Source organism: Calonectris borealis, chromosome 3 (genome assembly GCF_964195595.1).
Source record: "Calonectris borealis chromosome 3, bCalBor7.hap1.2, whole genome shotgun sequence".
Taxonomy (NCBI): domain Eukaryota; kingdom Metazoa; phylum Chordata; class Aves; order Procellariiformes; family Procellariidae; genus Calonectris; species Calonectris borealis.
Genome location: NC_134314.1, coordinates 105,190,988 through 105,217,215, shown reverse-complemented (window position 1 = coordinate 105,217,215; position 26,228 = coordinate 105,190,988). Strand labels below are relative to the sequence as shown.

At 38.4% G+C, this 26,228-nt stretch overlaps 1 protein-coding gene across 9 annotated transcripts in view; it reads left to right on the top strand.

Annotated features, from left to right (window-relative positions):
• ESRRG (estrogen related receptor gamma) overlaps nt 1-24,964 on the top strand; it is a 389,483-nt gene extending 364,519 nt beyond the window's left edge. For all 9 annotated transcript variants that reach the window (XM_075147084.1, XM_075147090.1, XM_075147089.1 and 6 more), the window contains 2 exons: nt 9,739-10,008; nt 21,268-24,964. In XM_075147084.1, the coding sequence (XP_075003185.1) occupies nt 9,739-10,008; nt 21,268-21,512 (515 nt within the window). In that variant the 3' untranslated portion in view covers nt 21,513-24,964. The remainder of the gene's footprint in view (nt 1-9,738; nt 10,009-21,267) is intronic.
• Nucleotides 24,965-26,228: the final 1,264 nt, after the last annotated feature.

Genomic DNA, 26,228 nt, shown 5'->3' with positions numbered 1-26,228 from the left:
GCAATAGTGAAAATGACAGAGCGGCTCTCAGTAGGGGTAATTAAAATGTAAATATTGATATTTTATTATTTGAAATTACTTTCCAGTGCGGCATTTAATATCTCTCCATCTGTGCGGCTCTGTTTAGCGGTCACTTTAGTGCAGCTCTGGGATGCCAAGCGGCGGCTTGATCCCCGTTATGTCAAAATGCTTGTTGCTGCTTAATTTTGATATCTAATTAAGTGGAAAAGTACAGTCCACACTGTAATCCATGGCATCTTAACCAGCTGCTTGGGTATATTTAGAATTAATCTCCACTATGGAATCATCCTAATGTATGCAATTAAGAGTCTGCCGATGGCTAATTAGGTGTATTAGAATCAGGCAGCTTCCTTTTTTTTTTTTTTTTTTCCTTTCTTTTTTCTCTCTTTTTTTTTTCCGTGTGTGGACTGTTGTAGACTTAAGACACAGCCTCCAGAGATGATCTTAATGATACATATACACTCAACTAGGCAAACTAGAAATTTCACGTTCATGTAGGAGAATATGTATGACTCTCTTCCCCCAAACCAGGGAGACTATAAACATCATGTGATTTTTTTGGCATCTGCAGCACATTAAGAAAATCAACTGAGCAGTAGAGAAGTTTTAAAAACTGGGAAGAAGAAGGAAGATATGTAGGACAGTGTTCTGAGCTGTCATTTTCCTGCCAGAGGGAGAAAGGGTATATTTACCCAAAATTTGGCAACCTGAAGTTTTTGCTTTGGCTACGGAAAGAGATTATAGCTAACTCAGCATGTACAGGGTTAACACAGATGTGTTGATTGGATCGTAAGCATGGTTGTCTCCCTATGCTAATACATTCCAGTGTTGGATTCATATTATTAACGTGATTGGAGAATTCCTGAAAACCTGACTTTGCCTGATGGAAAGATGGAGGGAGCAGGGATTACCACAGCTCTCAGAGAGGAAATGACTGGTGGCTTCCCCAGGGGAGCAAAAGGCAAACAGCAGTGACCCAGCACTCTTTGAGGAAAACCGCTCTCAAAGCAGACCCATAGAGGTTATTAATAAAAGGCAGCATATATTAAATGCACAAGAAATCCCTCCTTTCTGTGGGGAAAAAAAAAAAAACCTGATATAAAGTAATCCAACCAACTTGGTTTTGAAGCCTAATGTGCACCAGGCTGAAGAAGCTTGAACTCTAAATTTCTTGATATTCCCTGTCTGTGTGTGCAATCGCTAGGAGGCCGATGCATACAAAGATTGAAGCGAGCAGTGCCTGAAGTAACACTGATTTTTGTTATTGATTTAGTTAGGTTCCTCTCTCAAGTTTGTGTTCTTTTTTTTATTTTGTTTAAAATTAAAAAAAAAGGGAAAAGGGTGGACTCTCTTTGTTTAATTATGTGTTTCATTTCTAGCTAGCTGAACTCTTTGAAGGATCTAGGTAAGGCATACCACACACACAGGATATGGATATATAGTAATGACTCTTCGAAGCTGAACTGTGTTACCATTTGCTGGGTTGGACTTTGAAAGAGATTAAGCCCTATTCATGATACTTGTTGGTTTTCATCTACAGTCACTTTACTAATGACAGAATGTAATTTTTATTTTTTCACCCAGAAATCTGGCTTTAGTGTACTCATACTCAAATACATACGTCCACAACAGATTGAAGGAAAATTTGTGTGAAATCAATATTTATGTTGAAAATATGATTGGTCTTTTTTTATATAGGCTCAGTGAAAGAAAACAATCAGGGTCATAAATACAATCCTGCTCTGTTTTCTCCCATGCAAATGTCTGGGCACACAGGTAATACCTCAAAATATGCCAGACATTTTAAAAAGCAGATTTATATAAAATGCTGTACCCCAACCGCAGACTTTTCAAGTCTAGGGGCAAAGATGGTTTTAGGAGCACACCGTATCATGTCACCTGCCTCTGCTATCTTCAATAAGAGGACAAAAAAAAACCCCATAGTTTAACCAAACCATGTTCAAAGGTTACAATTTAAAGAACTGCAAGAGTTAACTTTAAATAAGCAGACCAGCTCAAATATGTAGTGCATTAGAAAGATTACCCTCAGGAATCTGCAAGTTCATATTGCTGACCTTAAGGAGACCTACACCTACATTGGGCCATATTGGACTGCTGAATTTTAAAACATTTTCATTTTCCATATCTTAGAATTTAAAACCTCACTCCAGAGAAGGTAATGCACAAGGAGTGCCAACTGTCTTAACATACAGAAAAAAAAAAAGCAAGCCATTTACTACTTAGCAGGTCTTTCTCTGTTTTCAGAGCATCTAGTGATAAATCAAAATATAAGTGTTTGGCCTGGCTTCTTTTTAATATAAGGTTGGTATGAGTTTGGAGTAAAGCTATTTAAAATTGCGGAAGTTCCAGTGGTAAAACCAGCCCAAAGGGAAAATCAAGTATTAATCTGTTTAAATCTATTGTCTTATATTTTCTTTTTTCTCGGTGAATACTGAAATAATAAGGTGTGAAATGAACATTAATGGAAATAGAGACTACAGTACTTCAAACCATATGTTTCCAGAAATGGCACTATCAAGTACTCCACACATGGAGGTCTTACCAGATCTGTCCTGAAGCAAGGGGGACTCGCCAGGTTTTTTTCACCTTTAATGTTTCACTGCAGAGTATTAGCAACTGAAGGTGGTTATGTGAAGTCAGGGAGACATTCTTAATCAGTCACATTTTCCAGCTCCTTTCCATTACTATTGCTAAAGAAGCAGCTCACAAGAACTTGAGCTTCTGATTTCTAATAGAAATAAGAAATTTAAAAGTAGCTGCCTAGAAATATTTGGGTGCTTAGAGAGGGATGCCTCTGATTTAAGTACTGAAATCAATTTGAACTATAGTGAGTTACATCTCACTATATGCATCTTACCCTGGGAAGAAATGACAAGCTTAAATTGCTGATGTTTAGTGTTAGCATGTAAGGTTTCACAAGGTAAAAGACAAACCAGCAATATTTCTAACTGGTATTTAAATTACATTAACACCTTTTTGTATAGCTTGAGTGAAAGGTCACGCTACACAAGCAGCATCTTCACTGTTTGTAAATGTCTAATTTGCTGCTTTTAAATTGCTGTGAACTTCACTTACTTAGTCCTGCTGAATGAATCCAGTGTTGCAAATACTTCTGACAAGCGAATATTTGCTTAGTGAGAATCCATTGTTCGTAATGGATTGAGAGGGACACGCAGTGTGAATGCATTTTTATTGCCGTGCCATCTCTCTGCTGTTGTTTCAGTGAGATGAAAGTAGCGTTGTGATAAAAGCCCCGGGGTTTCTTAGTGCTCTGTGTGGCATTTCCCATCTTACTGGTAGGTGTTAGTGAAAAAATGCTTATCATAGGCATTTTTTCGTGTTATAAAATATAAAAAAAAAATGTGTATTTTGTAAGAACTTGGACAGCAAGAGTGAGGAATACAAACACACTTAAAGAAAACCCGAGAAAGCCTACAGGCTTGGCTGAAGACATCCCAGCGCTCTCTGAATGCATTTTGCTTTTTGTACTCGACTCAGAGTAATTCTTGGGCACCTCTGTGTGTGCAATCTGATCTTCCCTCTCGGCGGCCGCACAGCTAACAGATGGCAGTCACAACTCCCAGCGCAGAGAGCGCCGCGCACAGCAGAGCCCCGGTGCTGCTTTTGCGGTGCTCTGCTGTAGGGGCAGAAGGAGATGCTACATAGCAAAGCGTCGCTCGGAAAAGGCGGTGGTTTTACTGTGCAAAAGTTGTTGGATGAAACTAATTTCTAAACATAACTTTAATTGTAGCACGTCAGTTCTAAATAGCTTGGAAGCTGAATCCAGCAAACAGCGTAAGTTGAGCCTTTGGCTGTATTTCTGGTCAATTGTAGTTTGTGCTTTAGGACTTGATCTTTGATTTTCGAGTTTGGGCAAATACTTGTGCTTTTTGTTTCGTGAGATGACACCTTTCACATGAAAATCCTCAGTCATACTTAAATTTCAGCTTGCTGTGGCATCACATGCAGTTATTAGCCCTTCGACCAGGGGATCCATGAGCAAATGGGTATGAAAATAAAAAAGAAAAAGAAAACCTGAAATAATGGGTTCACCCTGGCATAATGAGTTGTATCTGTTTCTGTTCCAGCTTTCACCAAATTTCATCCATAATCTGTGAAATATGTTTGGTGATTAGTGAGAGCACTCTCCTTCTGTTGAATGGTTTTCATAACCGCTGAAATGTTTGTGGATCTTGATATATATTTTTAGACTACAGAGTATTCTGAAATGCAATTAAATCCGTTTTTTCTTGGATTAATATAATAAAAAGGATCTCTTAATTCAGATCTATGAGGGAGATTCAGCTCTAGATATACCCTAAAAAAAAAGAATCTTCCTTGGATTTCTGAGAGCATAATAGTAAGTGGCAGTCAGGCTATGAAGGTTTCCTTCAGCAAATAGATGATCCTGTCTAGAAAATATTATGTAGCCCTAGCAGAAATTTCACTGCTGAAATTTCCCTGGCCTTTGTTTACATCCCTGGAAGCCAGCTGAAGTTGTACGATGGATCCAGGCAAGCGCGGAGTGCGTGCCAGGAAGGGAGAGGAGGGCAGAGCGACAGCTGTATGTCCGAGAGCGCGCTGGGCCTGAGTCTGGTCTTGAAATGGAGTGGAGTTTCTTTACATTCGCTTCTGTGCAGCCGGGAGAAGCCTTTGGCCCGCTGTTGTCATTTGATCATGAGGCCATGCACTCTCTAAATAAAGTAATCCGGGCTGAAAGAAAAGGTTTTTTACAAAGTGTTTACAGTATCAGTTTGTTCTTTTGACAGTGGTGACTATACATCGTTTTTGAAACAAGGAAATTGCACTGAAAACATCAGTACCCATAAAACATTTATAGGGAAGTTAATCTATCAAAATTAAGTGTAAATAATTTAAAAATCCAACTCTGATATTTCAACTGTGTAAATACATTGAATCTGCAACACACTAGTGAACATGTCATTTTCAGGCACAGCTTTGATTATAAAAAATGTAAATGAAGATATTTGAAGTACAAACCAGGGCAAGCAAGAGGAATATTTTACTCATAAAACTAACAATCACAAAAACAACTGGTAAGATAAATAGGAGGTGATTATCAGAAAAAGCGAGCAACTCCCAGATTTGCCAGCAATTTCATACCTGGTTTGACTCGGATTTCTAAACACGGAACAGAGAGGAAGGGAAGTTCATTCCCTGCAAAGTGAAATAAACTAGGATCCGAGTCAGAGTAGCCCGACTGAGGCATCGCATCGAATGTTTAAGGCTGCAAATACTGGTAGGGATAAGTCCAGCCACTGTCTTTTTTTGTCCAGTAGTTCTCGGAGCGCTGTGTGGGACGCACAGATCTTACTTTGGCACTTGACCATCTGCAGCTGCTTCACTCTAGCCCCTAGTGAGTTAGTGTCCATGAAGTCCATCTTAATGAAGTAGAGGAAAGGGTCTTCAGGAATATAAAAGATTTACCCTGCGTGGCATGGAGCTGTGTGCAATGTGAAATAGAGAGCAAGTGGTGCATGTGCTGATACTTGAAAAGATCTGTGGTTTAAACAGCCCAGCCTAAGAGACTGCGAACTGTGTTTGGAGCTGGCTTGGAGTGCTGAGCGCTGCAGAGAGCGGTCAGCTCGCTGCCGCTTGTTCCTATAATAAAAATGCTAAGGCCTTTTTACCTATTTATTTCTGCTTCCTTTGAGCTTTGGGTTTACTGGTATGCGAAAGGAAAAAAAACCAAGCATATGTTCGGTTGCTCAATCAACCTTTTCTCAATCCACACTCGGTGATCTCAGTGAGTCATTACGGCATAATTACAATTTGAGTGTGATACGCTGTTTGTAGAAAAGTATCTATTTTTAGCTGAAGAAACACTACCGTCCCTGAAAGGAGGAGAAAGAAAGAAAAAAAGGAAGGAAGAAAAACTGTAACCAGCAAATCAATGCTATTGTTAACTGATGTTACGAGACACCCTGTAGATTTACAATGCTTGCATTCAGCCACATAAAAACCGCGCTGAAAAGAATGCCTACCAGGGGTTAAATTCATATGCCTGCGCTGCAGCCTATTTCTGTCAACACTCAGCTCGGGAAATAAACATTTATGCTTTCTGAAATGAAAGTGTATTTTTGAAGACTAGCCGTCAGATATTTTTTGCCCTTCACACTTTCAAATGCTTAGCCTTTTTTGTAAGTTGACTGCAAAGTGCATCAGTTTGCTAGGCAAAAGAAAAAAAAAAAAATCTTGACAAGTGCCCATGGCATCATTGTCAAGCACACGAGCGTCTAGTAGAAGATGGCAGGAGGATTGGCACAAAACATGCTTCCTTCAAGCTTCTTACCTCAGGGGTACCTGACTCTTGAGAAGCCTTTCAATCCTTCCAAATGACATTATTGCAAACTGTCATCTGGTTTATTTGGAGCGCGCTGTATCGCAGATAAACATGCTATTTAACTGCAGGTCAAGGTAGAGAGTCATTCTGCTAGCAAATGCCTGAGATACATTAAATGGCATTGACTTGGGGAGGGAGATGGAAAGAGATCAAAGTTGTCACCAATATGGTACACGCGGAAGGGGAAAAAGGTACACAACGTTGTATTTTAAAAAGCCATTATGCAGTTCTACATTTAAAACATTGACCTGCAAGACTCTTAAGGGTTAAGGCACCACACCATGCACGACAAAGTTCAAAACCACGCCGTCACGCAGCATCTCAGGGCGGTTTGGAAAGAGCTTACAGTTGTGCCTGGGAAGGCTAGGACTGGTCCAGAAAACTGGAATTGTATTTTGTCTAATTTGGAGACTTTTTAAAAAAGAGTTACATTTTAAAATAAAACATGTCCACTTGTCACAGAACGTGGGGGATCTAGGGGATTCATACAACAAAAGCTCAGAGAATCAGAGCACGGTTTGGCATGAAATAAGTATAACCTCCTCCAAACAATTAAAAATAAATCTCTGTATGTAAATACGTATGCCTGTGTAATCTATTCCTTTAACTGGGACTTGATGAACATCTATTAAAAGGGCGTTGGTGTGATACAAGAGACATGCTGGATGCTTTCACATTTTCTGAAAAATCAAAACAAAACAAAACCAGATTCATTACAACTTGATGCAGCTTTACATTCCCATGAGGGGTGTCTTTAAAAGTTAAAAGGTGCTTTCACTGAGTAGGCTTTCAAGGGGAAGTTACTTTGATCAGGAAGAAAATAATCATGTTTATTTGATTTATTATTGGAGAGCAGAACAGTGTGGTTATATTTGCCCGTTTTTCTATAATGTAAAAAATTTCTTTTGATTTTTTATGTGTCCTATAAAAACAATTAGTATATTTACTGCGCCAGAATGCAGATTTTTTAAGAGTGCAGTACAATAAATTATAGGCAACATCCCATTTTTCCCCCTCACAGGGCATATATAATTTCCTTTGACTGTGGCACACAAGAAATGTTACTGAAACATAGCATTATTTGTTTTTAAAAAACCTGTACTAAACAAACAAACCTGTACTAAAATAGATAAGTAAATGAAAGAAGGAAATTGGGAGTTTTCAGAGAAAAAAAGATTAGAGAGAAATTGCAGGTTAAACTTTTTTTAATCAAAACTGATTTTATTGCTTTTTGCTTAATTAAACTCCTCAGAAGTGTGTGAAACATTGTTATACCTGAAAAATTGTTAATTTGTAAATCACAGGGACAAAAGGGCTCCACTGCAACTTTAAAGTTTCTGTGCACGTAAATGTCAATAGAGTGCCTTCTCCATCATCAGCACTAAATTCACATTGATGCCTCTTTTCTTCTCTGTATTGATCCTTCCATGAGAACGTAGATTTGTATCTGTTAATTAATGCGTCCTGAAACAGCGTTTGTATTAATCAGGCAGATAAGAAAAATTGGATGCCTGCACCCTCATGACAACCGTAAAAGTGCTGGCCCTGATAAAATCGTGGATGGACCTCAATAAAAAAGTTCCTCCTTCCACTCAATAAACTAATCATCCTGCTTTTAATTATTCGGCAGAAAGATGTGTGGAGATTGGAGAATGTGTAAATCTATTTACTAACAGCAGTGTCTGGGAGGGAGAATGGGGCTGTCACAGGACGGTGCTGCAGGCTACGTTCTCTGTCCATCTGCTACTGCAGAAAAACTGGTTCTTGAAAGACGGGAAGGAACAGAAATGGTGAAGCTAATTGAAATCATGAATTCCTCCCTATAACCTTTTAAATGATTACTACTTCTCCATTTCCCTCTTATTTGTTTTAATCGCGGATGTGTTATTTTCCATTGTCACCTCTTCAAGGGTTTCCTGTTGCTGTTGGCTCAGGTTTTGTTGGGTTTTTTGAAGGCAGAGAGCTACAGTTCTATCACAAGACTCAAAAGACACTAAGAGAAAATGAAAACAAATAAGGAGGGGGAGAAAAATGAGAGAGAGAGCATGCAGCCAGTTTTATGTTTCATTTTTTATGGATGCCTGGTGGTTTGGATGTGGGGTTTTCTTTTTTATTGTATTAGTTTTGCTGCTTAGTGCTTGTAGAGAAAATCTTGTTTGGAGTAGATGCCTTGCAGATTTGCTAGTTTATGATATATTCCTGCTTGACTGTAACTCTCGACTTTCAAAATAGAAAAATGCATTTAAGTGTAATTGAACGCCAAAAAGAATGTTCTTACAGCGGGAACCCTGTCAAAGGACATGTAAGCAGCTCCATAAACAACTAAATGAAAGCCTCAGACATGTCTTAAGACCCTTTAAGAAAAGCTTGACTAATCCCCTTTGATGATTTTATTAAGTACTTGTGGTTGATGGTGCCAACTGGCAAACTACTGCATTAAACCAACAGGCCAGGAAAATCACTTCCTCTCCCATATTGTTTTGTAGCTCCTAATGTGATTGGGATATTAGCAGTTTGATATAATAAATTAACAGGTACTGTAAACAAGAGTCTGAAAAGGTAAGACAGTAAAGATGTTTGCCCTTAGTGATCCTATTAGGAAAGACAGCAGGGGGAAAAAAAGCAAAAGTTAAATTCATTAAGAGGCGTTTATTAAATTTTTGGTTGCCCTCAGAAAAAGGATGGTGTGACTGCTATTCAGTTGGCAGTTTAATATGCCACCCTGTTATTTCAACAAGTGTTGTAGAGGCGGGAGCCATTACAGAAGTAATTAGCATCTTTCTGAGGAGGGTAGGTGTTACCTCTTTCCCCTGAGGTTAAAGTTCAAAGAGAATTTTCCTCTTTGTGATAATCACCTTAATTCTATTAAAACATCAAATCTTCCCTTTTAAAAAATCGGGGTTTTTTTCTCTCCTAAATTATCCTGCTTGGTGTATGGTAATAATGAATAGAGTCATCAGATCCCTGTTTCACAGCATCAGTATGTATTTCACAGTTTTAGAACTAAGCATGAGTATTTCAGAACAAAGAAGGCATCATGCAAATTGTAGACTGTCACTGCAGTACTCCCCAAATTAATATGATTCTTACAGAAATAGCCTGCAAATTCCAACTTGTTTATAACTTTGTGTGTTGATTAGAAAACGTTTGATTTTATATTGATTTACTTTCCTGTAGTAGGATGGGGAGGAGAGGCACAAAAGCAGAAGGGAGAATAATAGACTATGTACATGTTTTATCACGATGTATATAAAAATAAATCGAAAAGAGGAGCAGATTTCTGACAAATCCAAACATGCTTAATATTTTTCCTGTATTTTATTCCTCTTCAGGATTCTCCACTTTGTCTCTAGCTGACCAGATGAGCCTTCTGCAGAGTGCTTGGATGGAGATTTTGATTCTTGGTGTTGTATACCGGTCACTTTCTTTTGAGGATGAGCTCGTGTATGCTGAAGATTATATTATGGATGAAGACCAATCCAAATTGGCAGGCCTTCTTGACCTTAACAATGCCATACTGCAGCTGGTAAAGAAATACAAGAGCATGAAGCTGGAGAAAGAAGAGTTTGTCACCCTCAAAGCTATAGCACTTGCTAATTCAGGTTGGCAGACTGGCACAACTGTTGCTACATTTTTAATATGTCACTTTTTTTTTCCTCCATAATACTTTCTGCATGCTTGTTTTAAACACGGTCTTTGAATAAGAAATTGCTAATCAGACCTTAGTCTAAAAGGCAACAAACGAAGCAGTTCAAACTAAGTAATTGTGGAATACGTTCCTAAGGGAGTGGAGAATACTGTACTGTATGATTTGGAGCGTATTTTACAGGCAAAGATCCTTTCACATGAATATAGATATTGTTCTCCTAAATCCATTCCATAATCCAGGCAAGTCTAATCATTGCAATTAAAACGAACAGAAAGGATGCATGAGAATATGCTATATACGTTCTCTCTAAAGGCAGCTACTGATTTATTTGATAGGGTGAATTCAGGATATGGGAGGAGGGAGGAAATTCTTATTTAATCTCTCAAGGACCATATCTTACCTTATGGATCCGCTACATTTATGAGAAGGCTTCTGCAAAAATTATTACCTGTGCAGTAAGGGTTAAAAATCTCAGAAAGAATTTTTTTCTGCATTTGAATTTAAAAGTGCTGAAGCAGTGAATACTGTCAGATAAGTAAAAATCGTTTGTGCTTTGTTGTTTTTCCTTTTGTGTCTCCTTAATGCTTTATTGTGGTCTTAAGTCCCTTTTAGCATTTGCATAAAGTTCACGATAGATCCCTCTTTAATGACGTGCCGATCATTAGATACCTGTGTGTCAATAACATGCTCTGATGCTATGTTCCATTGACAGTCACACCGTGCCCCTCCATCTGCTTTTGTTTTGACCCTATCTTTGAACTTTATCTTGGTAGCTGGCCAGTAGTTTTCCCTTTAATTACAAGAAGGAAACTGTCAATAAAATCTGTTAAATGGGATGCAATGAGTGGCTTGAATGGGCGGACGGCTATTTGTTCAAATTCTGCAGCATTCAAGGTATTGACAGTTTGTTTTCTGGGGCCATATGTGACGATCAATCTCAGGCTGGGCTCAGCCGCGCTGAAAAATGAAAAACCAGATTGCTTTTGCTTACTTGTGGATGACGACTTGTGATTTGGCGCGGTCCTAGTGAGATGAGACCTTCTGCCCAAATTGCCCCCCTGAGAGCCAGGACGCGTGACTGTTTTTAGAAATAATTTTTTAATTGATTTTGTAATTAACAGTTCATCTACAATATTGATGCATGAATCCTCAGATTGATAGGAGGGAAATTGTTTTCAACAATGAAGTTGTACTTTCCTATTTGTCTTTGTAATGTGATTTAGCACTCTGCATTTTTAATTGGAAATATAATTCAAAAACATGCAAAGCCAAAATGCTTATTAGTTTCTTTGTAAAATATTCTCCACCCCACTAACTCTGCCCTTAGTTTTAGAATATTATCTTATTTCCAGAATAAACAAAATGCTGAAATGCCTCTCAAAGATCAAAATTATTGTTAATTGAAGATTCATTTATAATTTTTGACCATTGTAAATAGACACTTGAGGACGCTTTGCAGCTACAAGAAGGATTTTTCTCAAAATTGGTCATGCTTAATGAACAGAGCAAGAAAGTTACCTGGAATTAGGTGTCTAAATTGAGAAGGTTTTTTGTATTTATTTTGATGCTGTAATTCAAATGAATTAGAAATATCTCTATAGTTCAGATATAGATAAAAAGGGTGAGGGGCTAGAATATAGGGATATAGTGTTAAATACCACTCACAGCTTTTTTTTTTTTCTTCCCCCAAAAAACCATGCAGTGTTTAAGTAATAATAAAAGATACTGCTGCCAAAAAAAGTTTAGTCATACATTGTACATAGAGTGTGTCAAAATCATCTGTAGCTTCATTAACTTTGCTGGGAATTACAACCAGGATAATGTCAGAGAGAAGTACAATTCAGCATACTAAAATTCAGGGCACATTTAGGTGAAAACATTTCCTTCCCTCGTCTTAAAAGAAATAAAATTGCTGTTTTAAAATCAAACTGTTGCAAGGAGGAGTTAAAAAGCAGCCCATCCCTTTGAACTCCCTTTCAACAGAACGTTTTGACTACTGACATTCAACATTTGAGGTTCAGGCTGCAGCAGATACCAAACTTCTGTCAGCTATAGCTACACTAACCTGTAGGTGTAAAATAGCACCTGCAGAATTACAGCCCATCAAAGAATATCAGACCCCTAGTGTTTTAATTTACAAATGCTGCTAAAATTAAAGTAAAATTAAAACTAAAGTAAAATTAAAGTTTTTGTCTTTTTTTATAGACAAAAACAGAAATAGCTTATTTTCACATAACTATGAACTTGATTAATGTCAATGCAGCTATATATAAAAGAAGGAAATAAAATGCCATTATAAAATCAATCAGTTAGCGATTCGCATTTTAATATATTTTGTTGCCACGTCTGCTTTCTTCCACAACTTCCACTATTTATTTTTCTGGTTTAAAATATATTAGCCTTTTTATAGCTGAAGAGAGAATGGGTGAAGTATAATAAGAAATCTTAGGCTTTTCAGACATTTTTGCCATATCCGCACTGTCTAGAAAGATTCCCAGGTTGACTCTACTGTAAACAGTAGACAAAGATGGTTTTATAGCTCTGTATCTGAGTTAGTGATTTATGATACAGTGTCATAGTCCTTTCCCTGCTGGTGTATAGAAGCAGAAAAAAGAAATTGTAGATTGTCTTCATATTGATTGTATTTTGTTTGAATAAATACCACAAGCTTTGTTTTGGCCAACAAATCTCAGTATCGTGAGCATGAGAACACCCCAACTGCTAACTTTTCTTTAGGCCTGCAGAGTCTACGTGTGCAGTACTCGATCTGAGATAGTCCTGCCATTTGCTTTCTGAGAGGTGGGGAGGAGGAGCCGTTTTTCAGGGAGATTCTCTGACAACCGTTATCAAGTGTTCCCTTTGCAGAGTTGGCCAATGCCACGCCGCTTGTATAAATTTCCAGAAATGCAAGATGTATCAACCTTGTAGATTGTCACTGATTTCAAGTGCAGTGCATATAGCATCTGAAAAGTTTAAATACATATATAAGAGCACAATACTGGAATGTGTAAACATTTCAGTCCTGTGTACGTTAAAGTCTATACAGGCATGATTTCAACAGTTACATTTAATATGTAGTGCTTAATGTGGAATTTATCGGGTTAGTTTTAAACATCTGCATTGATTCGATAGTAATTAATACAGCCTTTCTGCTTGAACTCCAGAGGAGTCCCTCTCACCACAGCATTGCCCTTGTCCTGTCAGTATCACGAGTTCCTTCCTTCTTTCTCTGCCTTCTCTACACAAAAGCAAGCAGGTACCTTGAAGCTGCAGGATGCAACTGCCCTGCGTTCCACCTCACACCGCCCAGATGAAGCAAGCTGGCACCAATGAGCACTTTGGTTACCCACGCAGAAAATCAACTTTGAATGGTTTCCAAAACATGCATGTACCAATTACTTCCTCGCGTGTAAGGGAAGGTGAAATATTTACAAAATATGTTTGAAGTGTACACAAGTGCGCAGATGTGAACACTCCGAGACAGAAAAGATGACCTGCTCATCTCTTTTGTATTACGTATCGATTAGGTAATACTAAACAGGGAGTTGCAGGTGAGCAGTTTTTTGAAATTGCCTAATCGGTAAGGACTAAATTGTGCCTTCAGGCCAAATGTTGCAGGAGAGCTTAGGAGTCACAACGGAGACCAGATTTTTAAGAGAAGCTCAGTTCCCATCTAAGACCTAACACGAGGAACTAAAGTGTCAAAATACATTAGCACATTCGAAAATCTGATCTGTGTGTATCTGCCTAATAGGCTGCTGGCATCTTGAAAAATCTGACCCAAATGTGGATGCTAGGCATTTAAAAGTATAACCCTATGCGCTGTTGAAAATTTAATCTTAAACGCTAGTACTAGCTGTCTAGCCTGTACCACCAGAAGGAGAGAAGGACCTCTGCTCACCATCACAATTTCTGGTCTCTCTTACTAACTCTCCTAAAAAAAAACGCAGCACCCTTTCAGTTCTGAAGGAGTGAGAACCAAGAAGTGCCTTGTGCATTTTAGCATAATGAAGCATAGATCAACACTGATGCCAGTAAAGTTACATGATCATCTATCCTGGTAAAAAAATTAGTTTGTTCTTACAACTTACTTAGCTTTCCAGCCAACAAAACAGTGTACTCGGAGCACTAGGCTATCACCATTAAATAATATTATTGTAATAAAAATTAATTGGTAGAACCCTATAAATCACTTATTCCACAGGACATCATCTTTATTCCCAGTACAGACTGTGGTTTATCTGATGTCACAACATACTATATTTAGTTTCTAATAATGCCATTTTTTTCATTTGATTTTATTTAAGTCATCTTGTTAGTGTTAGAATTCATGATTAAAACGTATATATTGTGAATAGACATATATAATATCTATATATACACACACACCTGTGTGTTATTGGTGTCTTACCGATGTTTATTTTGCCAAATATAAATAGGAAGGTCTGTTAACTCTTTCGTGTAATTTTGTATAGGGAGTGGTACAGCATAGAAACAAATTTTTAGAAAAGGATGGTGCCACCATAGTCAGAGTTTTCATGTTGCTTGAACACAGTTTCTTCCTCATATTCCATTTTCATGTAATCAAGTAGATGGCACCCACAATTCTTAGTGAAAACAAATAACTGCTACCAGTTATCATTATGTTATCATTGTTAATGTTAATGTTATCATTAAGCAAATGGTAGCAGAGTTAATTAATGGTTTGATTTTTTTTTTCCCTGGTAGTTGGTCTAGTAACTGAATAACTTTGAGATATTCCTCACTTAGTTATGAAATAGGTAGATATTATTTACGTGTTAACAGCCTGAGACTCGCGAAGGGCAAGAAGCGAGGCCAGCCCAGTGGCTGGCGGGAGGACGGAGCCCCGGGTTCCTTGCTGCTGGGGCAGGACTGTAAGGGCAGCGCCGTGCTGCATCTGCCAAGGGCCAGCTCTCTGCTGGCAGGCGGATTTTCTGGGTCGGAAGGCGACGGTACGAACCGCTGTGTCACCAACGCAATTGCTAGTCTTCACTCTTACTCATCCTGCTTTTCCACAGCGCTAAACCAGTGGCTCTCAATGGTAATTATGGCAATTACTTACATCGTGTAGTGGATAAAAAGGATTTTGAAGCATTCATTCAACATTTTCTTTTAGTTGGTATCTTACCCCCCAGCTCTATCATTCGAATTCCCCTTTTCCAGAGTTTTAGTAGCCTTATTGAGTGGGTACTCAAACCAGTTTCATAGTATGCAATTTGTTCTGCATTGCGGAAATATTCCTTTATTTATTGCCCTCATTACCTACCCTAGTGGAAAGTAAGCCATTTCGGGAATAAAAAAAAGGTGGTTTACTGTGTTTTAATTTACCTTATGCCTGTGGTTTTAATTCACTGTTAATCCAGTTAGGCCCTGAGATAAATAGGCGTGTTCCGTGAAGTAGTTTCTTTTCTTACTACATCTTCATTTCCTACTGTGTTTTAAAAACTGTTTTGAGGCATCAGTTTTCATGTCTCTTCTAAAAGTAGGCCAAACCAGTGCAATCCAGACTCAGACCTTGTTCACTAAAATCAATCATACAAGCCTTTGTTTTACTTTTTTGGTTTCCACTGCGTATAATTCCTATGGACAAGGAATTCTTAATTTATTCCTCTTTAATTTCCAATATATATTCCGATTGAAGTGTCTGTTTCCAATAGAATAATCCAGATGTCAGACCATTTTTGCCATACTCTCTTGCGAGAGAAGATACTCTGTTTGTCTATGTGCTTGTCTCCTAGCCTAACCGTGCAGACCCCAGCAAATAGTTCTGTTCAGGAAAGACAGGCAAACAGGTGGTCAAAATTAATTATATTTGTTGACCCTACACAGGGAGGACCAAAACAAGTACCTGGGGCAATTTCAATTCCAGACTGGAAAAGGATGGGAATTCTTGCTTGGGTGAGGGAACCAAGAACCTAGTTTGATTTGCTATCGACAATTTCCATGGGTTGCTTCTGTCCTAAGCAATATGCTTTTCAAAATGTCACTGTGTTGTGTTTCTCATAAAAATTATACAGAAACACAATGTGGGCCAGCACTTAGCAATAATGCAAGTTTGCCTGTGTAAATCTGGCATACCTTTCAGGCAGGAGAGGAAGGAGTTCTGTAAGTCTAAGAACAGTTCCCCCGTCAATAAACACTGCGGTGGTTTTTGTGGATTGGCAGTACAATCTAGATAATAAATTCCTCTTATTTGAGACATAATCCAGATTAGGATTTTGTTGTCCTTATGTAAAGCAAAAACCATTTTGCCTGCTGTTCTTACTCTTCATCCCATCCAGTTCTTCCAGGATCCTGCAACTTTCTAAACTGATTTATCCGGTTTGGATTTGTGAACTGCTCAGCTATATGGAATCACACACGTCACAGCGATTGCTGTCTTTCGAGTACTTGTTGATATTTGCCTCTCTGATATGCTTTATGAGCACCTTAATGTGTGCGTTCGCTGCTGCATACTCCCTGCTGCTTGATTCACTACAATAATTTCTTCCTTTATGCTGCCTGAATTTTCTGACGTGAAGAAATACTTCATTTGAGACCCCTGGGTTTCTACCACTTCGTAGTGATGTTATATACAAAATACATACATACCAGCATTTAACTTTCCTCAGAGCAGTATTTTGAGAGGTCTCCTTGCCCTCAGTTCAGGTGCTTCCCAATCTTTAGCTAGTTGTCACCCTTTGTGGTGTGTTCTAAATGATTCCTGGGTGGCTGGATGTCTGTTTGCTGCATTTGCAATGAAGCTTGAATTTTAAATGAGGTAGATTGTAATCTGAATTTCTATCTGGATCTCGTGGTGGACGAGAACTCTAATTTTCTCCCATTTCTGCACAATGATACAATCAATCGACTGATCAGAAGAGGTACAATTCTATTTTCCCACCCTGTGATGGTGAAAGAAAGCATTTGCAAGGATAGAACGAGATTCTCAAAGCAGAGCTCAATGAGTCGATGTCCTCATTTGTTGATCTCACTCTCTCCCACCGCAGCACTGATCAGTAACGACTTTTCCCCCTTCTAGACTGAAATCCCATGGTCTCAGCAGCGCGTTGTATCAACAAGTCTTGTGTTTGTCTGTGGAGGTCTTCAGTTTCACCAGCCTGCGATCCTTTTTTTGCAGGGCGTTTAAGATCAAATCCTGCTTGCTTTCAAATGACAACACTTTTAAATTACCCTGTTTAATTTCATTCTTTATATAGGCACTGATTTTTAAGTGTATTGCATCTGGGTGTAGGTTTCCTCTGGATATTACTTGTGTAATGTAATTACTTGTGTAGGATGTAATTTTAAATTATCCAGACTGTCTACAAAGCCAGTTAAAAATAAAAAAAAGGTGTTTTCTTGGTATAGGAAGAACATTCAAAATCTTTGTACCTAACTTAGAATTCAATTTCATATTGTCTGTGGAATTATTTCTTTGATTCTGGATTGTCACACACATTCTGCATTTCCTTAAATTATAGTGGTTCTTGTTGACATTGCCCTCTCTTACCAGTGAGGATTGGGTTTAGCAGCAATAAGTTAACCTGCTCTGAATTCACTTCTACATCTGCCAGTCTGTAGTTACTGAAAAGATTTCTCTTTTATTTTTCCTCCTCTTTTCCCCTTGGCTAGTTCCGCGTTTTCAACCATTTTCCTTATTTTCAAAGCCTTACGCCTGAGGGATTAAGATCTACGTTCGTTTAATATCAGGAATAAGTTCCAAACTGCAAGGCTAAAACTTGAAGAAGGATCTTTGTAGAGATTAATATTTTCCTGAGCAATCTGCAAGCTGAATCATGATCTAATTAAATAGCACAGATTTAGTGAGTTTGCATTTAAACATTAGCAGACCCTAGAATGGGTAAAGCTGAAATGAGTTTGAATCTTTTCTGTAAATGTGAAGTTAAATTATCATAGTAATTTGATTAAATCATTTTTAAATCTTTCAAGCTAAATCGCCATTTTAAAAGAACAGTTTGAAGTCTTAATCACTGTTTGGAAGTGCCCCTCTCTCTGCTATTTTTTCTTACCTCATTTCCTGTGACAGAATCTGTTTCCCAAGACACAGCTTCCTCAACTCTGCTCCATGAACCACTGTTTGGCAGCGAAGTGCTTGCGTCAGGCCCGTGGAGAGCTGGCTGGTCACGTTCTTCCCAGCTGCTACATTGATTTCAAAGACAGCAACAAATGCATTAAATGCTTTACTGCTATTACTTTTCCATGCAAGCAATTGTTTTGGTTACCGGAGGGATGGTATACAATCACCCCTGCAAGGAGAGGATAAGATCTCTTTTTTTAAGATGATGTCCACACAGTGGAAGAGTTCGAGAGCCTGGAGTGTAATAGCTGTATCAGAGGGCAGGTTTTGATTCACCTTCCATTCTTGCGTTGTCTAGGGGTGTTTCCTTCCTCTTTTCCCTCCTCAGTTTCTGTGTAAGAAATATGTAAAGCGTATATATTCCTAACGCTGCAGGCCAAATTGCTATCCGAACTGCAGAGCTGAAGATCTCGGGCAAGTTTCATCTCTGTGCGAAAAATGTATTAGTCTGGACTCCGTCCATGTATTTGCAAATTCAAACATGGCCACATGTAACCACAGTTACAAATGCCGCTTCTGGGAAGAATCAGACCAGTTTTGTAGAGGGTTAAAAGCTAAACTTTTATAGTCAGGTTCTCCAGAAAGACCTGTCTCTTCATGCAGTATAGTGTAAAAAAAAATTCACAAGGACTTGGCGAGACTTTGACTCACCAAGCATTTTGTTGCTGCTAAAATGCTCCTATCTGGTTCCCCAGCAAATCTGGCCCTGGCACTGTGGGTCTGGGGAGAGGAGGAAAAGATGGGTAATTTCTGCACAAACTGTGCACGGTTTATAGAAAAATTATTTGGAGTAGCACATCGTGTCTTCTATAGCACAGCAGTGAATATGCAAGGACTTGCTAGAGTCAGGGAGTAAAGATGACAATTTGGAGTTTGCATTCCAAATTAAGCCTGCTGGTTGGACACTACGCTTAAGACATCAGTCACGTTTGTATGTGTGTGTTAGCATGTCTGTATCGATATCATCTGTTTGTAAGACACAGAATTCAGGGATTTTCTGTTATTGACACAGAATTATTTAACAGAATTGCCGTATTAGAAACCTATCAAAAATGTATGGATTTGGGGAGGGGTCTCACATTAATTAGAACTAAATTTTGCTAGAGGTAATATTTCCCTGTCATCTTGTTTAAAATGTTGTAGCTTTCTTTTTCCCTCAGAGAGATATTTTTGCGTTTCTCTGCTTTCGGCACAGTGCACCTTGATGTGCAGTATCACATCCCTGCAGCGTGTATCTTAACTGCATGCTTCTTAGAGCATGTATTCGCTAAGACTCAGAATTATTAAACATGTAAAATTCCCATAGGACTCCATTATGTGTAATTAACAGATAAACTGTCATCAGAATCAATAAAACGTGCTAAATGATCCAAACTTGTATATAATTAAGTGTCTGTTTTAGAGCGGGAGCCGTAACTTTTATTTTTTTCCTTTTCAATTTGCACATTTGTTTTGACAATAGAAGCTGGAACATTTTTGTTAACCTGTTACTTACTGGTTTGTGTTTTGGTTTACATGTTTGTGTTTGAAAAGAGAGAGTTATTTACTATCTGGCCTAATTATCTGAGGAAATAGTTGCACATCAGCTCTTAGGAAATGAATCTTAGATGCATCTTAATTCTCTGAAGGTAATTCAGATATTTGAAGCACGTGCAAAATTTGATGTTGTTATCATCAACAGGGTAAAACGTGAGGCTCTGTCAAAATACTGATCCAGGGCATCAGACTACTTAATACAGGGCTTGGAAACGATGATAGAAGTGGGTTCTTCACCATCCAACTCCTCAGTCATTATTCTGTCTGGGAACAGGAGCTTTATTCCAAAACCAAAAATCAAGATGCAAAGCAGTGTTGTACTAACTAGAGTTTTCAAGGATATACTTCAATAATGCCATGTCCCAGCATTTCACCCTGAGCTAAGCTTGCACCGTGTAGCCTATCCCTAGGACTTGTACCCCCTCACAGCAGTTACGTTTTCACATGGTGTTTTATTGGCTCTGTAAGTCTGTCGACCATCCAGATCTTGGTAGCTGATAGAGGCTGTTTGGTGGCCTCTTTCACCTATGACTGTTCTTCCTTACTTGCATTCACCTCGCTTTGGACCACATCAGGGCTTTTTTGGCATTTATGACTACGTAAAAGTTGGAGAATTAGGGCTGCTCATCCGAAATCATCTCAGCATGGTCCAGTAACGGCATGTTCTCAGGGACATCTTCACTTTCTGTATCTCTGCTGTTGAGGGTTTTACAGTTATTTCAGTTAGATCTTTTCTTTTTATTTCACACTTCCATTGCTTTGATCTTTCCAGGTCACGTAGCAGTTGAGTTTAGTTCCTGGTGTGCATTGCATCTAGGCTTGTCACTCAATACTTACACCAGCAAAACATCTCACCTGGAAAGGTACAGGGTGAGGTGCTTGCTTTGAGTGATTTAGAAAAAATGCAGAACCCCAACAATAACAAGATAAACCACCCTCTGAGTGGGTGGGAGAAAAGGATTACACCTTGTAGGAGATGTTAGCTTCACAGCACAAAAGCTGTTCAGGAACCTACTAAGTGTTGCCTGTCTGTCTGAATGTGCCTGAGGGAGAAAAAATTTGCTAAACCTATCGGGAAATGACATCAAACCCGCTTTTCCCTTGTGTCAGTGCAGCAGTCCTAATCCCGCGATTAGCGTCTCTGAGCAGAGGGTAACGAGCACAGCTTCCAACTCCACAGCCCTGGAGCCTGACACAGAATTTTACCGAGCTTTTCCGTAGTAGGGCAGTCATTCTTGCTTCCCTGACAAAAGGCAGACCTCGATGCGTACAGCCCTTTGGCGCTGTCATTTCTTCAAAGCGGTAACTGTAAGAGATGGAGCAGCGAGGGTGACTGTTTTACTTGTTCGAGGAGGATGAGGAGAAGGATTACTTACACAGGAGTTAATTATACATTTGTAGTTCCACAGCGGTTCCAGACATTTTCCTGAAGGTCAATATAGAAATTAGTGGGTAATGATCTTCCTTCTTTGTGAAAGAGGATGCACAGATCCAGTGGAAGTGTTGTGCAGCCATAGCGTTACCTGACTTCTGGCACACCAAACTGAAACCTCCTGTTGCTCCTTTGTTTTGCAGACTCAATGCACATAGAGGATGTTGAGGCAGTGCAGAAACTTCAGGACGTCTTACATGAGGCTCTGCAGGATTATGAGGCCGGGCAGCACATGGAAGACCCACGTCGCGCAGGCAAGATGTTGATGACTCTTCCGCTTCTGAGGCAAACCTCCACCAAGGCTGTGCAGCATTTCTACAACATCAAACTGGAAGGCAAAGTCCCCATGCACAAACTTTTTTTGGAAATGCTGGAGGCCAAGGTCTGACTAAAGCATCATGGGCTTCCCCATCATGCACGTTTTAAAAAAAAAAAAAAAAAAAAAAAGGGAAAATAAACAGGATAATAATGGCAAAGAAACTTAGTGTTTAATTAAGGAGAAAATGACTGCACTGATATTTAGCAGCAAGACTGTGAAGCAGCTTTCAACTTTTTCTTCTGTGTCTTTCTGATGCAGTTTTTCCTTTCCTTTTCCTTTTCTCTCTTTTCCTTTCTGTTCTTTCCTTTCCTTTTTCCTTTTCTCTTTTTTCTTTGCTGCTGAACTTTTTAAAAGAGGTCTCTAATTGAAGAGAGATGGAAGCCAGGCCTGCCAAAGGATGGAAATCCATAATATGGATGCCAGTGAACTTATTATGAACCATAATGTCCCCAATGACAAAGGAATCAAAGAGAGAACCACCGTACCTAGCAGTACAGTACAACACGATGAACTGACTGAATGCAGTATTAGATTTCATAGGAGCAGTCTCTAATTAGACGACTAAGCGACGATGCATCGGCTGCTTCTTATCATTGCATTTTCCATCTAGATCAGTTACAGCCATTTGATTCCTTAATTGTTTTTTCAAGTCTTCCAGATATTTCTTAGGTTAGCTACAATGTAACTTTTTCAGGGAATAGTTTAAGCTTTATTCATTCATGCAATACTAAAGAGAAAGAAATACTGCATTTTTGTGCTGGCTTGAACAATGATGAACAATAATGAAGGACAAATGAATCCTGAAGGAAGATTTTTTTAAATGTTTTGTTTCTTCTTACTAACGGAGATTTTTTTGTACCAGCTTTACCAGTTTTCAGCCATTTATTAATGTGGGAATTTATCTTACTAAAGCAATAGTCGAAGGGAAGGTGCATATTATCACGGATGCAATTTATGTTGTGTGCCAGTCTGGTCCAAAACATCCAGTTTCTTAACATGAGCTCCAGTTTATAACTAAATGTTCACTGACTCAAAGGATTAGATTACACCTACAGTATATCCGAGTAGTCTAACATACAAATACTCCATTTCAAATACCAATCTGTAACGGTGTTAGGAGACAGCGACTGTACAAAGGTATAGTTGCTACGTGATTTCTAACTGCTTCAGTTGCAAATGAACGAGATACTGCCTGTTTGCAAAATTATAACCTCACATGCAGAAAAACCCTATGAACCAATAGTAGCTTAGAGGCAATAAGGCAAATGCCGACATCTGCAAAATTAAGAAATCAGAGTAGTAGACTTCTGACCAAATTGAAGAACTTAACACTTCTATACCTTATTTATTGATTCAGATTTTATTTTGTAAATGGCAATCTTTAAGAAGTAGCTAAACCAGTATATGTGCTTTTCAACCAGTATTGTCACAGCATGAAAGTCAGTCAGTTTGAAGACTGTTACGAGGTGTAATCTAATGTATAAACCGATTAGATGCCCCCAGAAAACTACAGTCGCTAAATAACCAATAAACAATAACCTCCATCAAATGCTATACCAATGTACCAGTGTTAGTAGCTGCTCCCTGTACTATGTGAACATCCTTATTCTATGTACACAGATGTAATTAAAATTGTAATCCTAACAAACAAAAGAAATGTAGTTCAGCTTTTCAATGTTTCATGTTTGCTGTGCTTTTCTGAATTTTTATGTTGCATTCAAAGACTGTTGTCTTGTTCTTCTTGTGGTGTTTGGATTCTTGTGGTGTGTGCTTATAGACACAGGGTAGAATTAGAGACAATATTGGATGTACAATTCCTCAGGAGATTACAGTAGTATATTCTATTCCTTACCGGTAATAAGGTTCTTCCTAGTAATAATTAAGAGATCGAAACTCCAGACAAATACTCGTTATGAACAGATACACACTGAAATCATAATATTTTCAAAACAAGGGATGATTTCTGTAACAGTTTATTATAGAATACCAATGTATAGCTTAGAAATAAAACTTTGAATATTTCAAGATTATAGATAAGTCTAATTTTTAAACGCTGTAAATATAGCTTTTATTCAATCATCTCTCAGATGTTGTTATTAACTCGCTCTGTGTTGTTGCAAAACTTTTTTGGTGCGGACAAGTTTCCAAAACTATTGCTACGTTGTGTGCTTTAAACAAAATAACAATGGGCTGATGCTCCATCGGCCTCGTGCTAGGAAAAAAAAAAAACTGTGTATCTATCATTAGCTATATGGGACTATATTGTAGATTGTGTTTTCTCAGTAGAGAAGTGACTGTAGTGTGATTCTAGGTAAATCATCATTAGCAATTCATTCAGATGGTCAATAACTTGAAATTTATAGCTGTGATAGGAGTTCAGAAATTGGCACATCCCTTTTGAAAAATGTCAAAAAAAAAAAATACAACTCCTGGGAAAAAGGTGCTGATTCTATAAGATTATTTATATATGTAAGAGTGCAAAAAAAAGTTTATTTTCCAGAAAGTTTGTGCAGGGTTTAAGTTGCTACTGTTCAAGTACACTATATATATATAAATATATAATATAAATATTGTTTTTGCTGTATCACATTAAAGAACTTGGGCTTCAGGGTCAAAAGCCAATCGACTAGAAGTATACAAAACCACACAAAAAATGGAGATGTGTTAAAGGCACACGGTGCAAACTTTAGTTTTCATTTTCCGTAATTTTTTGGAGCTGCAAAAGAACAAGTATCTCAAGACTGTAAAAGCGTTACCTGAAACATAGCTAAAAGAACTGCACGGGCTTTATAATGTTGTTCATCTTAAACCTTGCTGGAGAAGAGTTCTTTCAAGACCACTTACTTAATGTGAAGTGTTGGGAAAATTTCAAAGGGTGTATGTTTTAGCCATAACGATTTAATTTCTATTTTTGCTTCATTTTTTAATTTTTTCTTATTTAAAGCAATATGATTGTGTAACTCCCAGAAGTTACACATTTGTTTCAATCAGATCAGATTGTTGTATTTATTCCACTATTTTGCATTTAAATGATAACATAAAAAGATATAAAAAATTAAAACTGCTATTTTTCTTATAGAAGAGAAAATGGGTGTTGGTGATTGTATTTTAATTATTTAAGCGTCTCTGTTTACCTGCCTAGGAAAACATTTTATGGCAGTCTTATCGTGCAAAGATCGCAAAAGGACAAAAAAAATTAAACTGCTTATAATAATCCAGGAGTTGCATAATAGCCAGTAGTTAAAAACCGAAACAAAACAACAAATAAAAACAAACATGTCTATAGCTGTAGATGGGCTTCACATCTGTATAGCAATCAACTGTATATTTTTGTGATGTGTATCATACCGTGTGCTCCAACCAATGTCCATTTGTGTAAATGTATTTATTTTATATTGTATATATTGTTAAATGCAAAAAGGAGATATGATTCTGTAACTCCAATCAGTTCAGATGTGTAACTCAAATTATTATGCCTTTCAGGATGATGGTAGAGCAATATTAAACAAGCTTCCACTTTTGATTGCTTTTATTTTATTTTTTGTGTTGTGGGGTTTTTTTGGTTTTATTTTCTTTTTCGGAGAAGGAAACAGAGGAATTAGCATTACCTTTTGTTACTTCCATTCAAAGAGGAGCTAGCGTTATCACTTCTCCCTTAAAGTACAACGTGAGTGTAAATAAATGCTATATAAAGCCTTGTCAGAATGAATTCCAGTGTGGTACAAGACATTTTGCATACTCTTAAATATGCAAAATGTCTCATAGCACATTAGAATTCAGGCTGGCAGGCCTTTATATAGCACTTATTTAATCTTAAAGCATCTTCACATCAACCTGCATTACTCAAAATCATTGCCTCTCTGTCAATGTCATAAAAGAAAACTTTCCCACTATTTTAAGATCACATTAATATCATCTAGAAGTACTTACTTGCTTCCTCCATCAACAACCGAGTCTATCCTTCATTTCCGACTGCAGGAGACTCCTTGTATGTGTTCTGGGTGGAAAAAAAAAAAAATCTGTATTATTTGATCCAGCTTTTCTGAATGGAAGTAAATAGCCACCGGAGCAATAATATAGATTGGTGTTAATGAAGAGCACTGATAAGTCGTCAAGATCCAGGGGGGTTAGACAGCACGGTTGCAAACGGGCAGTAAATGGCCTCCGAAAGGCCGCGGCCCCCGTCACGTCGCGGGGGGTCAGCCCCTCTTTCCTGTGGACCCTTCTGGAACCATCACAGAAGTGCTAATGTGTGCTTTTCTTGCTTTTTAGCCTATCTTGATAGTATTTTGTCGTTGTGTTTGCCAACATATTTCTCACCTTCGCTGCTGGCGGTTCTCTGGAGATGCTGGCTGATGGCACGCAGGCTGCTGAACAGAACGGTGATGCTCGGGGACGGGACTTGTTTCAGCCAAGCTGCCGGGGCAGCGCCAGGGGCTTTTTGTGCTTCCCAGTCTTGCAGTAGCACCACGCTTTGAAATGGGAGGGCACCTCTTCCCCGCCACCAGTGCCTTCTGTATTTTAACTATCCTAGGAAATGGGGGGGGTTTTGAGTAAAAGGAGCAGCAGAACGATAGAAAGGTGAATCCTGCGCGGACTCTTCAAAGGAGGTCAAAATTGGGTGTTAGTGTTGACGCTGCTGTGTACCACAGGCATCCATCCATACACACACACGTACGTACGCATGCAGAGAACTGGCTTTTCCCCCTTTTTAGTGTTCTGATTTTGAATTGCTGCAAAGCACCGCTTCAAAGGAAAACGTAATACTGCACCGTAACTTAAAAG